This window comes from Mustelus asterias, chromosome 19, assembly GCF_964213995.1.
Source record: "Mustelus asterias chromosome 19, sMusAst1.hap1.1, whole genome shotgun sequence".
In the NCBI taxonomy this organism is placed as follows: domain Eukaryota; kingdom Metazoa; phylum Chordata; class Chondrichthyes; order Carcharhiniformes; family Triakidae; genus Mustelus; species Mustelus asterias.
In genome coordinates this window covers 2035608-2053459 of record NC_135819.1, presented here as the reverse complement: position 1 = coordinate 2053459, position 17852 = coordinate 2035608, and the positions used below count along the sequence as shown (strand labels likewise).

Sequence of the window (17852 nt, the reverse complement as noted above, 5' to 3'; positions counted from 1 at the left end):
CTCTCCCTCGACCCCCTTCTCTCTCCCTCACCCCCTTCTCTCTCCCTCACCCCCTTCTCTCTCCCTCACCCCCTTCTCTCTCCCTCACCCCCTTCTCTCTCCCTCACCCCCTTCTCTCTCCCTCACCCCCTTCTCTCTCCCTCACCCCCTTCTCTCTCCCTCACCCCCTTCTCTCTCCCTCACCCCCTCTCTCTCCTCCCCTCACCCCCTCTCTCTGTCCCTCACCCCTCTCTCTCTGTCCCTCACCCCTCTCTCTCTGTCCCTCACCCCTCTCTCTCTGTCCCTCACCCCTCTCTCTCTGTCCCTCACCCCTCTCTCTCTGTCCCTCACCCCCTCTCTCTCTGTCCCTCACCCCTCTCTCTCTGTCCCTCACCCCTCTCTCTCTGTCCCTCACCCCTCTCTCTCTGTCCCTCACCCCTCTCTCTCTGTCCCTCACCCCTCTCTCTCTGTCCCTCACCCCTCTCTCTCTGTCCCTCACCCCTCTCTCTCTGTCCCTCACCCCTCTCTCTCTGTCCCTCACCCCTCTCTCTCTGCCCCTCACCCCTCTCTCTCTCCCTCACCCCTCCCCTCTCTCCCCCTCCACCCCCTCTCTCTCCCCCTCACCCCTCTCTCTCTCCCCCTCACCCCCTCTCTCTCCCCCTCACCCCTCTCTCTCTCCCCCTCACCCCTCTCTCTCTCCCCCTCACCCCTCTCTCTCTCCCCCTCACCCCTCTCTCTCTCCCCCTCACCCCCTCTCTCTCTCCCCCTCACCCCTCTCTCTCTCCCCCTCACCCCCTCTCTCTCTCCCCCTCACCCCTCTCTCTCTCCCCCTCACCCCTCTCTCTCTCCCCCTCACCCCTCTCTCTCTCCCCCTCACCCCTCTCTCTCTCCCCCTCACCCCTCTCTCTCTCCCCCTCACCCCTCTCTCTCTCCCCCTCACCCCTCTCTCTCTCCCCCTCACCCCTCTCTCTCTCCCCCTCACCCCTCTCTCTCTCCCCCTCACCCCTCTCTCTCTCCCCCTCACCCCTCTCTCTCTCCCCCTCACCCCTCTCTCTCTCCCCCTCACCCCTCTCTCTCTCCCCCTCACCCCTCTCTCTCTCCCCCTCACCCCTCTCTCTCCCTCTCTCCCCCTCACCCCTCTCTCTCTCCCCCTCACCCCTCTCTCTTCCCCCTCACCCCTCTCTCTCTCCCCCTCACCCCTCTCTCTCCCCCTCACCCCTCTCTCTCTCCCCCTCACCCCTCTCTCTCTCCCCCTCACCCCTCTCTCTCTCCCCCTCACCCCTCTCTCTCTCCCCCTCACCCTCTCTCTCTCCCCCTCACCCCTCTCTCTCTCCCCCTCACCCCTCTCTCTCTCCCCCTCACCCCTCTCTCTCTCCCCCTCACCCCTCTCTCTCTCCCCCTCACCCCTCTCTCTCTCCCCCTCACCCCTCTCTCTCTCCCCCTCACCCCTCTCTCTCTCCCCCTCACCCCTCTCTCTCTCCCCCTCACCCCTCTCTCTCTCCCCCTCACCCCTCTCTCTCTCCCCCTCACCCCTCTCTCTCTCCCCCTCACCCCTCTCTCTCTCCCCCTCACCCCTCTCTCTCTCCCCCTCACCCCTCTCTCTCTCCCCCTCACCCCTCTCTCTCTCCCCCTCACCCCTCTCCCTCCCCCCTTCTCTCTATCCCTCCCCCCCCTCTCTCTCTCTCTTTCCCCCCCCTCTCTCTCTCTCTCTCTCTCTCTTCCCCCCTCTCTCTCTCTCTCTCTCCCTTCCCCCCCCCCTCTCTCTCTCTCTTCTCCCCATCCCCCCCACTCTCATCCTATGGCCACTGTCTATGCTCTGACACCTGCTTTCTTCCTCACTCTTGCCCTGACCTGGACCATTGAGGCCTTATTTCCTTGCTGCTACCACCATGTCCAATCAGAGGCTGGCTTCTCCCTGCATTTGGCTGCTTGTAGGCTCACTATTAACAGCCAATGCAGGGAGAAAGCAGCTTCATAACATTTAAACAAAATTATACGTTAAGTCCTAGAGAATCCCAACGATTCAGAACCCCATGTGAAGAACTTTCTCCTCATCTCAATCCTAAATGGGTGACCTCTAGACCAGGACTCCAGCCAAGGAGAACAGCCAGTCAGCATCTCTAGTTGAGTCCGAGTTTTATACATTTCAATTAGATCATCTGTTATTCTTCATTGCAGTCAACATTTTTTTTCAATACAATTGTGATACATGTAACATTCACTGTATACGTTCAACATGAGCCTATTCTACTTAATGTAGCCTCCTAAGATAACCCAATCATTGCAGAAACTAACGTAGTGAACCTTTGCTGCATCCCCTTTGAGGCAAGTATATCCTTAGGAAAAGAGACAAAACTGTGCACAATACTCTACGTGTGGTTTCATCATAGCCTTTCATAATTGCAGTAAAACGTCCTTGCTCTATACTCAACCCCCTTGCAATAAGGTCTAACATCCCTTTTGCCTTAGTTGCTTGTAGCTGCATATTAATTTTCTGGGATTCGTGTGCAAGAACACCCAAATTCCTCTGAATAACAAGTAAACTGCCCATTGTGCTCAATAGTGATCTTGTGTGGGAGACATGGTGGCTCGCTCCCCTGAAGCCCCTCGCCAAGCCGGGAACATACAGGCCAGCTGTAACAACTACCTGATAGTTGAGATCAAATAACTGCACAAACAAGATCAGTCCTGTGACCTTGGTCTCAGCTACCCGTCATCTCCATTAGGGAGGTGTGAATCTTTAATGATTTACAATGTAAAGGAATTGAAATTTTTATCTCAAACTGGAAAGTCAGCGATAGTAATTACTTTTAAGCAGGAGCTGTGCAGTATAAAATGGTGTCGCTCATGTCTTATTCCTAACAGCCGATATGACAGACGGTCGTGGCAATATCAAAGATTTTTCTTTTCCTGGATGAGCTATGCAAGTTCTTTTTTCATCGACGTGAACTAAATAAAGTAATATGGGTTCTCTAATTGGAATGTGTAAAGAGGCTGAAGCCTGTACTTACCTCAACTTTAATTCCTTATCAGGTAAACATATTGGGAGCCATCAATTGAATGCCTAAATGGTTGAGGAAAATCGAGGGACTTATTTTATATTGTATATTTATTATCACACTGGGATGAATCAGCATTGCTTCAGTTGCTGATACCAAATTATTTAAGATTTGACTGTTTTAGATCAACATCCAGAAGGAAGGATACTCCTCAATGCTGGCTGGGCTCCGATACACTCAGCCCAAATCCATGGCTTACGTCAACTTAATATGTCCAAGAGGTATCGCCTCAGTTGAACATATTGTCATATTGAAGCATTGTAGACAATGCTTCAAGCCTATTTTGAAATTCAAACTTTAAAACCATATGTAGAATTCCATACATTGGACAGCACCAAAATAGGCCATTTGGTCAAACTAGTTGAGCCTCCTCCTGTTAAGTTTTTGTTACTCTTTAGTAAGAGCACGTGTCTTACTCCCTCCCACCAACCTGTGAGCAAGTGTTAAAGAGCAAAGTACTTCTACCCCTTTTGTCTGAGTGAATGCCTTGAGCACCATTCCATCAGGAATCTGAACTGTTGCCTAAATCATTCATTTTCATGTAATTATCAGATCTGTCTTCTGATTTTAAATTAACTGTTAAAATCCGCTTACTAAGGTGGCCTTTGAAGTCTCAGCCATGGCTCAGGTGGCACTCTCGCCTCTTGAGTCAGAAAGTTGTGGGTTCAAGTCCCACTGAAGGAGCTGGGCACAAAAATCAAGGCTGATTCTCCAGTGCAGTGCTGTGGAGTTCTGCACTATCTGAGGATCCATTATTCAGATGAGGCGTTAAACTATTGAGCCCTGTTTGCCCCTTCAGATGACTATTACAGACCCCATGTATGATTTCAAATAAGAGCAAGGAATGCGCATGGGGCACGGGCCAATATTTATTCCTGAATCAACATCTTAAAACAGATTATCTGGCCATTTAATGGAAGCATTCTCCATGCAAATTAGATTGCCACCTTTCCAGCATTACAACAGTGATCATTAGAACACTTCATTGGCTGTCGAGTGCTTTGGGACCTCCTGTGGTGGTGGAAGGTGTTTTATGAATGCCATTTTTTTTAAGAGAAAGATTCTTTGCTATCCTGCACCGACAGATAGCCTCAGGTATTGTTCGCCTGGGGCAGGACGGCTAAGGGAAGAATCAACAAAGCACAACCCTGTTTGACATTTTAGGTTATGTGCATATCTTGTGATTTAGACCAAAGAGGTTTTTTCCTATGATATGTGGTGTTGCATCTCTTCTCGTCCTTATTGTTCGTTTCCAGTCTGTTTAAAGTTTACGAAAGAGAAAATATTAATTGGGTCAAACATTCTACTCGGAGTTTTGTAATTTCATCTGGACTGAGGAAATTGCTAGTTTGCTTGTTTTTATGAATCAGGAGTTGCCTGGTGCAGGTTACTTGGAATGCACAATGAGGTGGTGCAGTGCAGACTTCCAAGTTCCATACACTGAGTTCTAAACACATGAGAGAGGGTGTTGTATGGGGTATAATATGTGATGCAATAAATAATAATTTAACTTTTATACGAGGGTTAAAAAGTACTTCTAAGCAGGTGAACTTAAATTTGGGGGTTGATTTTTCCCCAAATTATTTAATGAGGCATAAAGTTACCAAGTAAAGAACTTTATTTTACAATAAAATACCCAGTTTAAAAACATAGCCTTTATGTGTATTGTGACTTTAATGTATAAGCTATAATATGCAGTGATTGTCCCAAGAATAAGCAGTTATGAAAATTTTGATAAGCACCAACGAAGCCCTAAGTTGATAATTGCACTTAAAAAGAGCTTGTATGAAGCACGTTTAGCTGCAGTATCTTTTATTGAGCTTGAATGGATTATGCTGTCTATTTACTTATATGATAATTCTTTTTGTGCAGCTGAGAAGCATGACATAAGCATGGATGTGGGAGGCCCCTCAAGGATGAGAAGCAGCAGCAGCTCTTCTGAGTCAGACAGTAGCAGTGACTCCAGCTCCTCTGAGAGCAACGACTCTGAAACAGGTTAGCATCAATTCTTTCAGTAATTGAGCCTGTTGCTAGCCTGGCGCTGGTGGTGTCCATTTCCCCTCTGCCCCCAACTACTCTCCATTCACCACCCATGATAGTTTCCAAGCGACAACCAGTGACTTCTAAATACAGCTGCAATACATACAGTTTGCCCGATTAATGGAGTTGGAGCTCTTTGCCAATAGTTTCTTGTGTTAAAAGATCGACATGTCTGGAAGAAATTTAGCGATTAGTCTGTTAAAGCTGCATAGAGAAAAATAAAGTGCAATAATGTTGACATTAATGACCATGGAAAGCCATAAAGAGCTTGAGTTGCACTTAAATTATAAGGCAGCTTCAACAGAGATTTTAAAAAAAATTCTTCTTGGAAAAAAACAGGATTATGTTTTTTTTTCTACCTCTCATCTTACGAAAGATCAACGCTTGACTGCCGGCAAATGAAATTTGCTTCACCTATCTAAAATTTATGAAGGATTTCTGGTCAGAACACACGCGGAATGCAGTTTACAAAACATGGTGTACACCTGTGCGCAGTCCGTGTAGCGTTCCACATGGTGCTAACAAAATGCATTCTATGGTCACTGGGGCAGGTTCAAGATATTCCCCAACTCCTTGTGCACTGTGGACTCTTGCGCAATAAGATACATGTGTGTTTTTTAAATATAGTTTCTATAAACAGTAAAAACACAGCAAAAGGAGGAAAAAAAACGTGGTGGGCTACAGTTCTTGTGGTTAAATCCCTCAACTGCCACAATTGGCAGGAACTATCTAGGTCCTGCGTTCTACCACTTCACCCTCACGGCCATTGACTCAACGAAGCTACCACAAGAATAGCAAGTAAGCTATGTAATTTGTAAAATTATTCTTGGTTTTGTAGAAAATGCTCCCTACTTAACTAGTTGCAAGGCTGGAACTCAATCTTGGGGATAAGATTTTTCAGACTTGTGCAATTTAACATGGATTGGTGACAGTCTACAAAATTGCGATCGTGTAATGTCCCACCGAGATATGTGCACCTAATCATCTTCAGAAAATACCTGTTGTGCACCTGTGACAATGTTGGACCTTCTTAACCAATTCTCATCACCCATAACACAGAGCCACTGTGCAACATTTTGACAAAGAGCCATTCTGTAAGGCCCAGTGATCATCTCTCTCACCTTGTATCCTATAACAATTGTTTTTACTGCAAAAGCTATAATTCAGTCTGCGTCCTTTGACTCGAGAGCTGTACTCTGAGTCCCTTGACTGAAGCACAGGCTTGTAATTCTTCCCTATCCTGCATTCTATACTTACACTGACCATGGGAGAATACTTCACAATTTGCAACCCAACATTTTGAACTGGTGTACCATGTAGGTTATTGTGGTCAAGTTTCCTTTATGCTTACTTTACAACTTTGGGACATTTCAAATGTTAGAACTTTTCAACGTAGATCCGGGGAGCACTTACCTCCCAAATGCCCTTAAAAAGATCGTATGTCATTCCTCCGAGAGAATCTGTCATCTGTTAATTATTTATATAATGTTGGATGAAAAATTGGACAATGGATTTCTTAGCAACGTATAAATTGGAGCTTCAGTTTACAGTAGGTGAATTTCATTATATACACTACTAGTTAGTGAATCAAGATTTGGTAACAGAACTGTTCTAAGGGGCTCTTGCTGTATGTATTTAATACACCCAAGATAACTGTTGACAATTTTATTTTTGTATTATGCACTCCATTATCGCAAATGTGTTACGATATGTATGGCCTTTGGATGCTGTGATTTCTTACACAAATGCTGTCTTTCAAATGAGTGAATTTTTTTTTTTAGTTGTAAGTTGTACTTTTCTATAGATTGACTTGTGTAATAGCCACAGAGTGCCGAGTTTGGAACTGAGAGGTCAGCCAGCTGAATACTACATGTTGTGATTTTCATGGCGGTGAAATAACAAAAACAGCTGCGATCTTTGTACATAGGGGCTGGGCATGTTTGGAGATTGAGGTTGTGTGAACTGTACATAACTGCCCAAAAGGTCTGAAAACTTCCTGGACTCAAGATTACCTGGATAGCTCACCTGCTTTAGTAAAAGCACCAAATAAAAATACAATTTCAAATATTGGGATCTTTGAAGTTTGGGATAGCCATCCCAGAAAAGAATGTGCTGCTGTCAGCTTTGTGAGATGGCCATTAGTCCATCTGTATTGGCCAACATTTTGATTAGATCTACTGCTATCTTGGTTTAAACATTTCTTTTTTAAAAAAAAAAATCAAAATTGGAGCAATTTCAGTTGGACGTCACTTGAAACTTAGCAAACTATCATCATCTCTGTGTAGGCTTATGTAAGACTGGTGCTGTGTACTGTGTTGGAGAAACATACTTTGCCAGGGCATTCTCCCAAGTTTTATGTTTTATTAACTTGAACAGACTAGGGATAAAGCTTTCAAACATTAGTTCAAAAGTTGTTTAATTCAGATCTTAAGTACAAAATTTTCCCTGTACTTATCAGGCATAGAGACACAGACTGTATACACTATCCCAGCTGAGTATACATTATCATGAACTTTTTTTAGATCTACAGCCATTATGGCTATTAACCCATGGTGTACAGTTTCTTGGTGACAGCAGCACTCTGGTGTACCTATCAAGTGACCAGTTTTCATGTGATCTTAGAAATGAATTTGATTATTGAGGGTGATGCGGCTGAAAACACTCCATTCGTACACAAACGTTCGTTCAATTTCCAGCCGTCACTGGTCGCATTCCAGATGAAATGCTACTAGTTGCTGTGGTAGAAATGAACTCCTTCATAGATCAAATATCAAACATTGGAACTGTCCCGTCTTCAATGGTTAGTGCAGCCAAATCAGACATGCATAAACAGTGTATATTGTATTACGATGTCACTATCTGACTCATTGCCTGATTAGCCAACTAGCAGATATTCTACTCGTGTAGCTTTTAACTCCTGGCAAATGTGACATACAGTATATCTCCAAGGTCCCAGACCGTGTGTACTTCAGTTTGAGTTATTTCATAGCTGGATATCAGAGCACAGGAGCCGAAACAGCAAGATATGGAATATGAAAGGATTCAAAGTTTTCAGAACTTCAGTAATCACTTGTAGTCACCCCAAAAGTTTGTGTAATATTTTCAGCTGTTGATTTCTCATTGAAGTTTGTGAATGTATATAAGAGGTAGTAGTAAGCTTAGAATTGGTCCTTCTGACATATCCCACTGAGCTCTGAAAGGAAGGCCTTAGTTAAGAATTAGAATTGGGATGAGGAGTGCTTGGCTTTATGCTCTCCAGATCAGATCAATTCTGTTAGTGGCAAGTTACAGTTGAACCCGTTTGATTGAAAATGTTATCATGTAACTGTCCTTTCCCTGTATTTTTCTCGTGCAATTATTGGTGCTGCTTTCACCGTTGACCATCTTCAAAAGATGAAATATGCGTGATTGGGCACAAGTGGCTTGAATACCACAGGGACGAGTGATTTAGAGAAAATTTATCCATACTGCAGCGATAGTCTGTTGTATTTAAGACAATTTGCTTTAATATGGAATCAACATCTAATGCTTCGTTGTCCCTACCACTATTACCACCAGTTATAGGGTTTTATCGACAACTTCATCATTCATCAACTCAAAATGCTTTGTGTAAACAATCTGGCATTACTGTGCATTGGAATTCTCGCTGGGGGAAGGGGTGCTTTGTAGTGTAGCCTATGTGCAAATTTTTCAATCTTCATTATGCTTTATTGAAGTCTTAGTTGAGAAAAGTTGTTGATAAATTGTGTGCGAGTGTTATTAACTGGTGTGTACAGCACTTTACTATCCTAACCTTGATTAAAATGGCACAGGAACTACTTTCTCACCCAAACCCCAACTTCCACATTTTCTTTTTCGTGATTTTGGTTGGGAGGCCCACAGCCTCTATAGTTACATGGATGCAAATCTGATTTGGAATAAAGGATACTTGGTAGGGTGTTGCAGAAAAATTTAATTTAATTGAATTAAATCGGGGCCTAGACTTTTGACAGTCTCTCTGGAAGACCAGGTCAACCAGGTCAAATTCCAAGTTGCTTCTGCTGGCAAAATGGCTAGCGTGCTCAAGTTCTTTCTGGTCTGGTTGCTTCTGTTCCTCTGGACTCTGATTAGAGTTTACCTTCATTGCATTGTTATAATAGAACCCACCCTGTCTTATCCTGTATCTGATTTTTGAATTACTAAATTTTTACATTACTATGGTCTGGCGATGCTTTTTGCATTCACTAATATTTTTGTAGTGAATCTGATGTCATTGCTTATCCAATCCAATCCTTTGGATTTTGGTGTGCCTAAACATTTTTTCTTTAAGAAGAAAAGTGCCTTACTAGCCCACAATTTGTATGACTTGCATGATTATGGTACGATTTTAACTAATGCATCAATCAGTCTCCTGTTCTTAAGAAAAAGATGGTGCATCAATTTAAATAAATTGCAGATTTTAAGAACTGCTGCCCGTATTTTTTGTTGGGGCAAAAACAATGGTATCATGGTTAGATTCATTGCTGTTTTGCTTACGTTGATGGTGCTTTTGACTGTGGGGCTAGATCCATGTGAGAGTATGGGGAGGAAGACTACGGAGGAGAAGTTACTAAATAAACTTTGGTCGGATCTACTGTTCGCATCTATAGTTTGTAACTGGCACGTCTTCAGAGGTGAATGAATAAATCTTTGGTTGCATCCAGATTGCTGTGGATTTGGAAAGTGCAGTGTCGACATTTTTAGATCTGGATTGGTGCTGTGCAATTTTTTTTTGTATCCTGATTGGTGTGGATTTGAGTTTAGGATCTAGATTTGTGAGAAATGGGGATTGGTGCTGTTTGCAGTATAGTTTGGATCAGAATTGGTGTGAGCTCGGGAGTAGGTGCATTGCTGTTCTGTTCTCGGAGCAAGGTTCAAGAGTTTGAGAATATTGAATTGAAATCCTTTTTGGAGTTGATTTGGAGCATGTTTCAAAATTCATTGCACTTCTGTGCTGAAATCTAGATTGTGTGGCTTTGGAAATGATGCATTCATTTAGACAGACCTAACTTCAGGTAGATAGGGCAAGTATAAGCAGCAAAGTTTGTTTTTTTAAACAGTCCCTTTTTAAACTTGATCAGAGCAGGAGCTTTTACTTCTGTTTTTAGAATGGCATAGCTGGCCCCTCAGTCAAAACCTTAGCACTCGTTGGCTACTTTTTTTCCTTTTGAAAATTTTTGTAAGCTAAAAGATGAAATTTGTGATTTTTTTTGGAAAAGAAACTGGACTATGTATACCAATTTTATTGTGATGAAACAATTCAGTGTTCCAAAACTGTTGTTTTTTTTGTATGCAATTGTATATCTTATTTATTTTGACTTTGCATGTTTTGTAATTGTGGGGGAAAATCTTTTTTTTTGCTTTTAAAACATTTTGTATTTTATTTTTGACTTTGGGGTCGCAAGGAGTAGCTGTTTTTATACGCATTGCATGCAAGAGAGAACCCTAGTTAATGTCTACACGTAGTGTTTGGCAGTTATTAAAATGAGGCGGAAAGCTGTATTTCTGGTAAAAACAGCTGTATAACAACTGGAGCTTAAAACACCTTATCCTGTTTGTCGCAAGTCTGATTTTCCTCTGAGTTGCTTAGTCTGTGGCCTGCTCTATTTGCAGCTTAATTGAGACATGTATGTTGTATTCGTGTTAGAAGGTGCATTCATTAAAGTGATAAATTGTTAAATTAGAAGGTTTTTTTTTGACATTGCATCATATCCATGATGTGCACTCCATCCAGAGCACTTGAGGCAGAAGTTCTTCAGTAGGGCTGCCACTTGGCGGCTTTTCAAGGTTCCAACAGTTTTGAGATTGCTGTTTGTTGACCAATGCCCATTCCTTTCTTGATATTTTAGTCTTGGGAAGAAAGAGAAAACCAACATGCAATAGATTACTTTTTAATGGGTTGTTTGACATTTTCCAAACACAAGTGGTGCAATTATCTGTTCATTTGAAAGAGGTTGAAAGCATATTTGATCAGGGGCTTTGGTGCTGGATCTTCCACCATTAGTATTAGTAATGGGTGTTTAGTTGCAAAGTCTGTCTGGTTAGTTATGCTGATATTCATGGCATAGTCAAAATTGGCACGAGACAGCATGCTGAAAACTATTCCTTTTGCCTCTGGGAACCTGAGCTTAAAACTTGCTCGAACTGATGGACGGAAGCAAGTCTCTGCCAGCTGTAAGAATCCTCTGTGGAGTAATTTTCAGAAATTTCAACCCTGTTCTTAACGGGAACAAATTCGCAGCACAAAACTACTCGTGTGCCTCAACATGCGGTTTCTCTCGGAGATCACAGGAATATTTGATGCAATAAATATGGCCGCACAATCACACCAGTACAATGGAAAGGGATGCTGCTATGAGGCTGGAGCGGAATAGAATTGGCTTTATTTTATCTGGCATATGCTGCATTCTGAATGGCGAATATTGATGCTGCGAGTGGGCATTGGAGGTTTAACTTTTTATTTCAGTTAGTAAGCCTAGCTTCGCTTATGCAGCAGAGGAATGTTGGTTAAACTGTGTGGCTCGAGATATGTTGCTGTTAATGATCCCTATCCTCTCGTCCATTGGTCAGACCTAGTTTCTCAGTGTGGTATGATCTAGTGGTATAGCTTGGCCAAACTTATTTGGCAAACTAGGAAAGTAAGAGGATGCTTGCAGTCTATGCGTGGCCTGGTTTTATTCCACCCTCAGCCAGGTGCTAAGGTTGTTTCTTTGTAGATGTACAAATGGTAGCGTTAGCCTAAAGATCCTAATTCTTCCATTTGTAATCTTGCTGTGTGACTGGTGTCAACTGTTGATGAGTAGGAAATGCAGTAACATTACACCTTGGGACACGCAACAGGTCTTGAGCAATTTTATTCTTGGGTAAACACTTTCCAAGTCACTTCGGTCAATCTTGAACGAGTACAGTATTTGTGTTCGGCTGTAAAAGTGGTCTGATTCTCTGTTTGGGATTTGGGCCTCTTTCAGGTGATCTCCAGAGATATCTGACAGTTCCCCAGCTGTGTCCGTATCAGTTTTGAGACAGTGTGACTTCCATAACCAACCTTTCCAAGACTGAATTTGTAAATGCTTTGACGTGTTTGAATATAGTGTTTATTTGGCTTGCAATTAAACTTAATTTCATTGAGCACCAGAACAAATATTTTAAGTGGAGGCATTCTCGGAGTTTTCCTAACCGTGCAACCCCTAGTCGTAGGCATTCACAGACGCCGAAGTTCTTTCACGGACACTCTGATTGCCTTGGATATAAGGGAGATTGTGGCTAAACACGTTTATTAACTAGATATTGGTTTTTACCAGAAATGCAGCTTTTGTAGTATATATAAAAATATATTTTTTACTCTTTCTACTTTTCTAGTTTAATATGTATCCGATGCATGTTGACTTTCTATATTTCGGGTTAAATTATATATGTATTTTTTTTACTTTGTATAGTTTTCTACTTTTCATCAGTTCTCAAATAAAACACGTTTACAAACAAGAATGTGCTTGCTTGCTGGGTTGAGTTATATACTGTCCGGGTCTGTTTAGGGCCTTGAATCGAAAATGTATGACAAACCTTTAAGCAATGTGATGTACCTCATGGGGTAGGTGACCAGCTAGACAGGTAAGTTGTTGATGCATCCAAAACGCAGGTAATTTGAAACTGAGTCTCTTATCAAAAGTAATAAGATGAGAAGCTCCATCGCATATTCTATCTCCCACTGCATTTTATTTGAAAGTTCTATTGAAAATGCACAGCAGGTCCAATTGCATTGTGAATAAAGATCAAAATGCAAGACAAAAATGAGCATAGTTGGCTCCCAAGACCCTTCTCTGTCCCCACCTCCGTGTCCATCTGTTTGCTACTGTCTAGTATCTTCATCCCTACCAAGCAGTCCAAGCCAAGTTGTGATCACTTCGAATGTGGAGAACTTCCTCATGCTCTTTTTGGATTCAATATATATATCCCCCTGGCTAGAATTAATGCTCCATTATTTGTTATCTGAAGTGATAATTTAAACTCTGATTTCAAGCACTTTCCATCTAACACATCAGGTATAGCGCTACAAAAATGTGTATTATATTATAAAGAAAATGTACTGGTAGGAATGTGACATTGGGACAAGATTGCTAATGCTGGAAAATGCTGCTGGAAAATGCTGCTGGTAAACGTTCCAGTAATTCGGTGGAAACTTTCTACAAATTTGGCTGGAAAGATACAGATAACTCTTAGTCAGAGGTTTGCAACATGCAAACAGGCCCTTTGACTCAACTTGTCCATGCTGCCCACTTTTTACCATTAAGCTAGTCACAATTGCCCAAGTTTTGCCCATATCCCTCTATACCCATCTTACCATTATAAAAGTCTAAATGCTGTTGTAAAGTCAGAACTGTACCCACCTCTACTACTACCTCTGGCAGCTCATTCCAGACACTCGCCACCCTCTGGAAAAAATTGCCCCTCTGGACCCTTTTTGTATCTCTCCCTTCTCACCTTAAGCCTATGTCCTCTAGTTTTAGATACCCCTACCTTTGAGAAAAGATGGTGACTATCTACCAGATCTATGCCTCTCATTATTTTATAGACCTCTATAAGATCACCCCTCAGCCTCCTACGCTCGAGGGAAAAAAAGTCCCAGTCTATCCAGCCTCTCCTTAACTCAAACCATCAAGTCCCGGTAACATCCTAATCTTTTCTGCACTCTTTCTAGTTTAATAATATCCTTTCTATAATAGGATGACCAGAATTGCACACAGTATTCCAAGTGTGGCCTTACCAATGTCTTGTACAGCTTCAACAAGACATTCCAACTCCTGTATTCAATATTCTGACCAATGAAACCAAGCATGCCAAATGTCGTCTTCACCATCCTGTTCACCTGTGACTCCACTTTCAAGGAGCTACGAACCTGTACCCCATGATCTTTGTTCTATAACTCTCCCCAATGCCCTACCATTAACTGAATAAGTCCTGTCCTGGTTCGATCTACCAAAATGCATTACCTCACATTTATCTAAATTAAACTCCATCTGCCATTCATCAGCCCACTAGCCAATTGATCAAGATTCTGTTGCAATCCGAGATAACCTTCACTGTCCACTATGCCACCAATTTTGATTTTGGAATTGTCAAATATAAATCTTAAATTTTTGGAATGTTAGTATGTTGTGCCTGAATGAAATATTGCAAGCAAGAAATGCTTATATGCATCTTTTTTTATTCGTTCACGGAACATGGGCATCGCTCGTAACTAGCATTTATTGTCCATCCCTAGTTACCCTTGGAGGACAGTTGAGAGTCAACCACATTACTGTGGCTCTGGAGTCACATGTAGGCCAAACCAGGTAAGGTTGGCAAATTTCCTTCCCTAAAGGACATTAGTGAACTAGATGGGTTTTTACGACAATCGACAATGGTTTCATGGTCATCAGTAGATTCTTAATTCCAGATTTTTGTTGTTAAATTCAAATTCCACCATCTGCCATGGCGAGATTCGAATCCAGGTCCCCAAAACGTTAGCTGAGTTTCTGGATTAATAGTGATAATACTACTAGGCCATCGCCTCCCTCTTGAATGTTAAACTATTATTTTTCAAATTCCTATTTGATCAGCATAAAAATATTAATGAACACGGTGGAGCAATACGCCATGGACAATTCTGGGAGAATTGCAACTTTTGCCACAGTGGTGTATGAAGGATGAAGTACTCTTTACTTTGAGGTAGAAAATGGAAAGCACTTCAGACCCGGCATCATTTTTGATTCTGCCCCATTGAGGGAACTGTAGTAACACACTACCACCCCCTATCCCCAAGAAATCCAACCTGTGTTCAGACGCAACATGATAGTTACTCAAACTATTACCCCAAAACAGAATAGCAAGTTGGATTTGAGTTGAAATTAATTGCACTTTGGTAGCACCTTATCCAGTGATAATGTCATTGGACTGGTAATCCAGCGACCCAGGCTAAACCTCTGGGGACACTGGTTCAAATCCCAACATGGCAACTGGTGAAATTTAAATTCAATTAATAAATCTGACCGTGAAGCCATTGTCAATTGTCATATTTTGAAAATCCATTTGGTTCACGAATGCCCTTTAGGGAAGGAAATCTGCCATCCTTAACCTGGCTTGGCCTACATGTGACTCTGGGTCCACAACACTGTGGTTGACTCTTAACTGCCCTTTGAAATGGCCTATCGAGCCACTCAGCCAAAGAAGGACCATTAGGGATGGAGAACAATGCTGGTCTTGTCAGTGACACCAACATCCCATGAAAGGATGAAGAAAAAACAAAAGGTTCATGTGTTAAGCAAACATGGTAGGAAGCTCAGTGACACAAATAGCATTGAGATGAATGACCAAGTAATCGTTCTGGTGGTGTTGGTTGGGAGCAATATTAGCCAAGACATTAAGAACCTGCCTTTGAAAAGGACCAGGGACCTTTAATACCTATGTCTATTAGACGTTGATTTAATGGCTCATCTGAAAGCTGGCACATTAGCACTGCTGCACTCCCTTGGTACTGTACAAATGTGTCAACCTAGGTTAAATGCTGAACACATGGGGTTGCTCAATTCTAAAGCTCAGCTGTTAATATAACAGATGAAGCCAGCATAAGTCGTCAGCTCTTTTTAAATAACGTTGAAAGGAAAAACAAGAAAAACTGGGGTAAAGGCAATATAAACCGTCTAGTCAAACTATCCCAGGCTAATTTAAACTCCATTTAACAGTGTTGCCAATAGGATGCAGTGGCTGACTTGGTGTAAACTGCATGAAAAAAACTCTCTGATGTTAACGGTGACTCAGTAGGTAGCACATGCACCTCCGAGTCAGAAGATTGTGGGTTCAAGTCCCACTCTAGAGATTTGAGCACAAAAGTCTAAGCTGGCGCTCCAGTGCAGTATGGCAAGGATGTTTATGTTGTCGGAGGTGCAGTCTTTCAGACAAGATATTAAACCCAAATCAGTCTGCACTCTTCAGGTGGATGTTAAAGACCCCATGGCATGACTTGCAAGAGGGGCAAGGATCTATCCGTTGTGTCTTGGCCAACATTACTGCTTCAACCAACATCACGGTTATCTGGTCATTATCACATTGCTGTTCGTGAGACCTTGCTGTGTGCAAATTGGCTGCCATTTTCCTACATTGTAGTAGTGCCAACACTACAAAAGTTGGTTGTGAAATACTTTTGGATGTTCTGTGGTTGTGAAAGACCTAATATGAAGTTTTTATTAAACCCATTGTAAATTGAAGTTAAGTTCATTTGGTGATCAAGACTTTATCTTGTTGGCATTGAGGTAATGACAGAACATTGCATTTCTGAACCATCTTTTTTATATCCTTGTGTATTTCTCTCTCTCTCTCTCTCTCTCTCTTTCTCTCTCTCTCTCTCTCTCTCTCTCACTCTGTCTTTGCTACAATGCTGAAATAGCCATTTTAAAAAAAAGTACTTTAACTGTAAGGGCTACCTTCTGCTGTCTCTGAAGGCAGGGTGTGCCTCTCCTTGACTGTACAACGGTTGGGCCAGCTGATTTTTCCTGGTCATTTCCCCCTCTGCCTCATTCCCTTACCCTTCATTCTCTTGTTCTCTCATCATTCCCTGTTCCCTCCATTTCATTCTCTTCCCTTTCTCGCCCCATTTGTTTTCACTTTCCTCCCATCCCCATACTCTTCCCCACCCCAAGTCGTTGATGCCAATTTGGAGCATCAAGTAGTCCCTGATTCCACTCCTGGTTCTAATTTGCAGCAGATGTCTTCTGATGCCATGCTGCATGGCTGGGTCGAAAGTCTAGCTTGGCCCAGATTAGAGGGCTGCCATATTAATTTCACAGTAAGAAGTCTCACAACACCAGGTTAAAGTCCAACAGGTTTATTTGGTAGCACAAGCTTTCGGAGTCTCGTTCCTTCTTCAGGTGAGGAGCGAGACTCCGCTCCTCACCTGAAGGAGCGAGACTCCGAAAGCTTGTGCTACCAAATAAACCTGTTGGACTTTAACCTGGTGTTGTGAGACTTCTTACTGTGCTTACCCCAGTCCAACGTCGGCATCTCCACATCATATTAATTGCATCCATAGCTCAGTGCCTTTGGGAAAAGAAAGATGCAAACTATAAAGACAAAATGATAATAATAATGTTCGATAATTCAACTTGCTTAAAATTCCAAGATTTTTGTGGCCAAGGGAAAGTAGATCAGTGACGCAGGCACACTCAAAAATTAAGAAATGGGGTCCCAATGTCAAATCCTCAGTGAAAATTGAGACTTTTGGCAGAATATTTGAAAACCGTTCACCTCTCCAGCCACATCAGCTGCTGCCGATATTTCTACCAATCACCAGGCGCTAACATTGTGAACGTTACATTTGGTGGAGGTGCCTGCCTGCTCCCTTTATGCGAATGATGCTGTTTTGCGCCGTGCTGCATTTCTGGTGACTCCCTGAAGGCCCTGTGAAATTCCCGGACCAGGGACTAGCAGAGGAGCTAATACGGTTCCTTTTAATGTTAGCAAGGAAACGCAAAAGATGATTCATTGCTGAGATGACGGTGTGGATTTCTGTGGTTCTGTTTGAATAGTCAGCAAAATGCTGAAATCATTTGGTTCATTTTAGTGTCTTGGAAATTAATTATCTGATTATAGAGGGCTCTCAAGTGTGATAATTCCCTCATAAAACAAAAAGTGTAGAAGTCTTCAAACAGTTCTGTATGTTGTCACCTAACATGTTAAATATGAAAACTTGCATCATTGTTTCTAGAGAACTTACCTTTGCCATAT

General features: G+C 42.4%; 1 protein-coding gene across 9 annotated transcripts in view; it reads left to right on the top strand.

Annotated features, from left to right (window-relative positions):
* Positions 1 to 17852, top strand: part of LOC144507677 (bromodomain-containing protein 4-like) — a 171027-nt gene that overhangs the window by 120945 nt on the left and 32230 nt on the right. For all 9 annotated transcript variants that reach the window (XM_078234851.1, XM_078234852.1, XM_078234854.1 and 6 more), the window contains one exon: positions 4911 to 5033. In XM_078234851.1, the coding sequence (XP_078090977.1) occupies positions 4911 to 5033 (123 nt within the window). The remainder of the gene's footprint in view (positions 1 to 4910; positions 5034 to 17852) is intronic.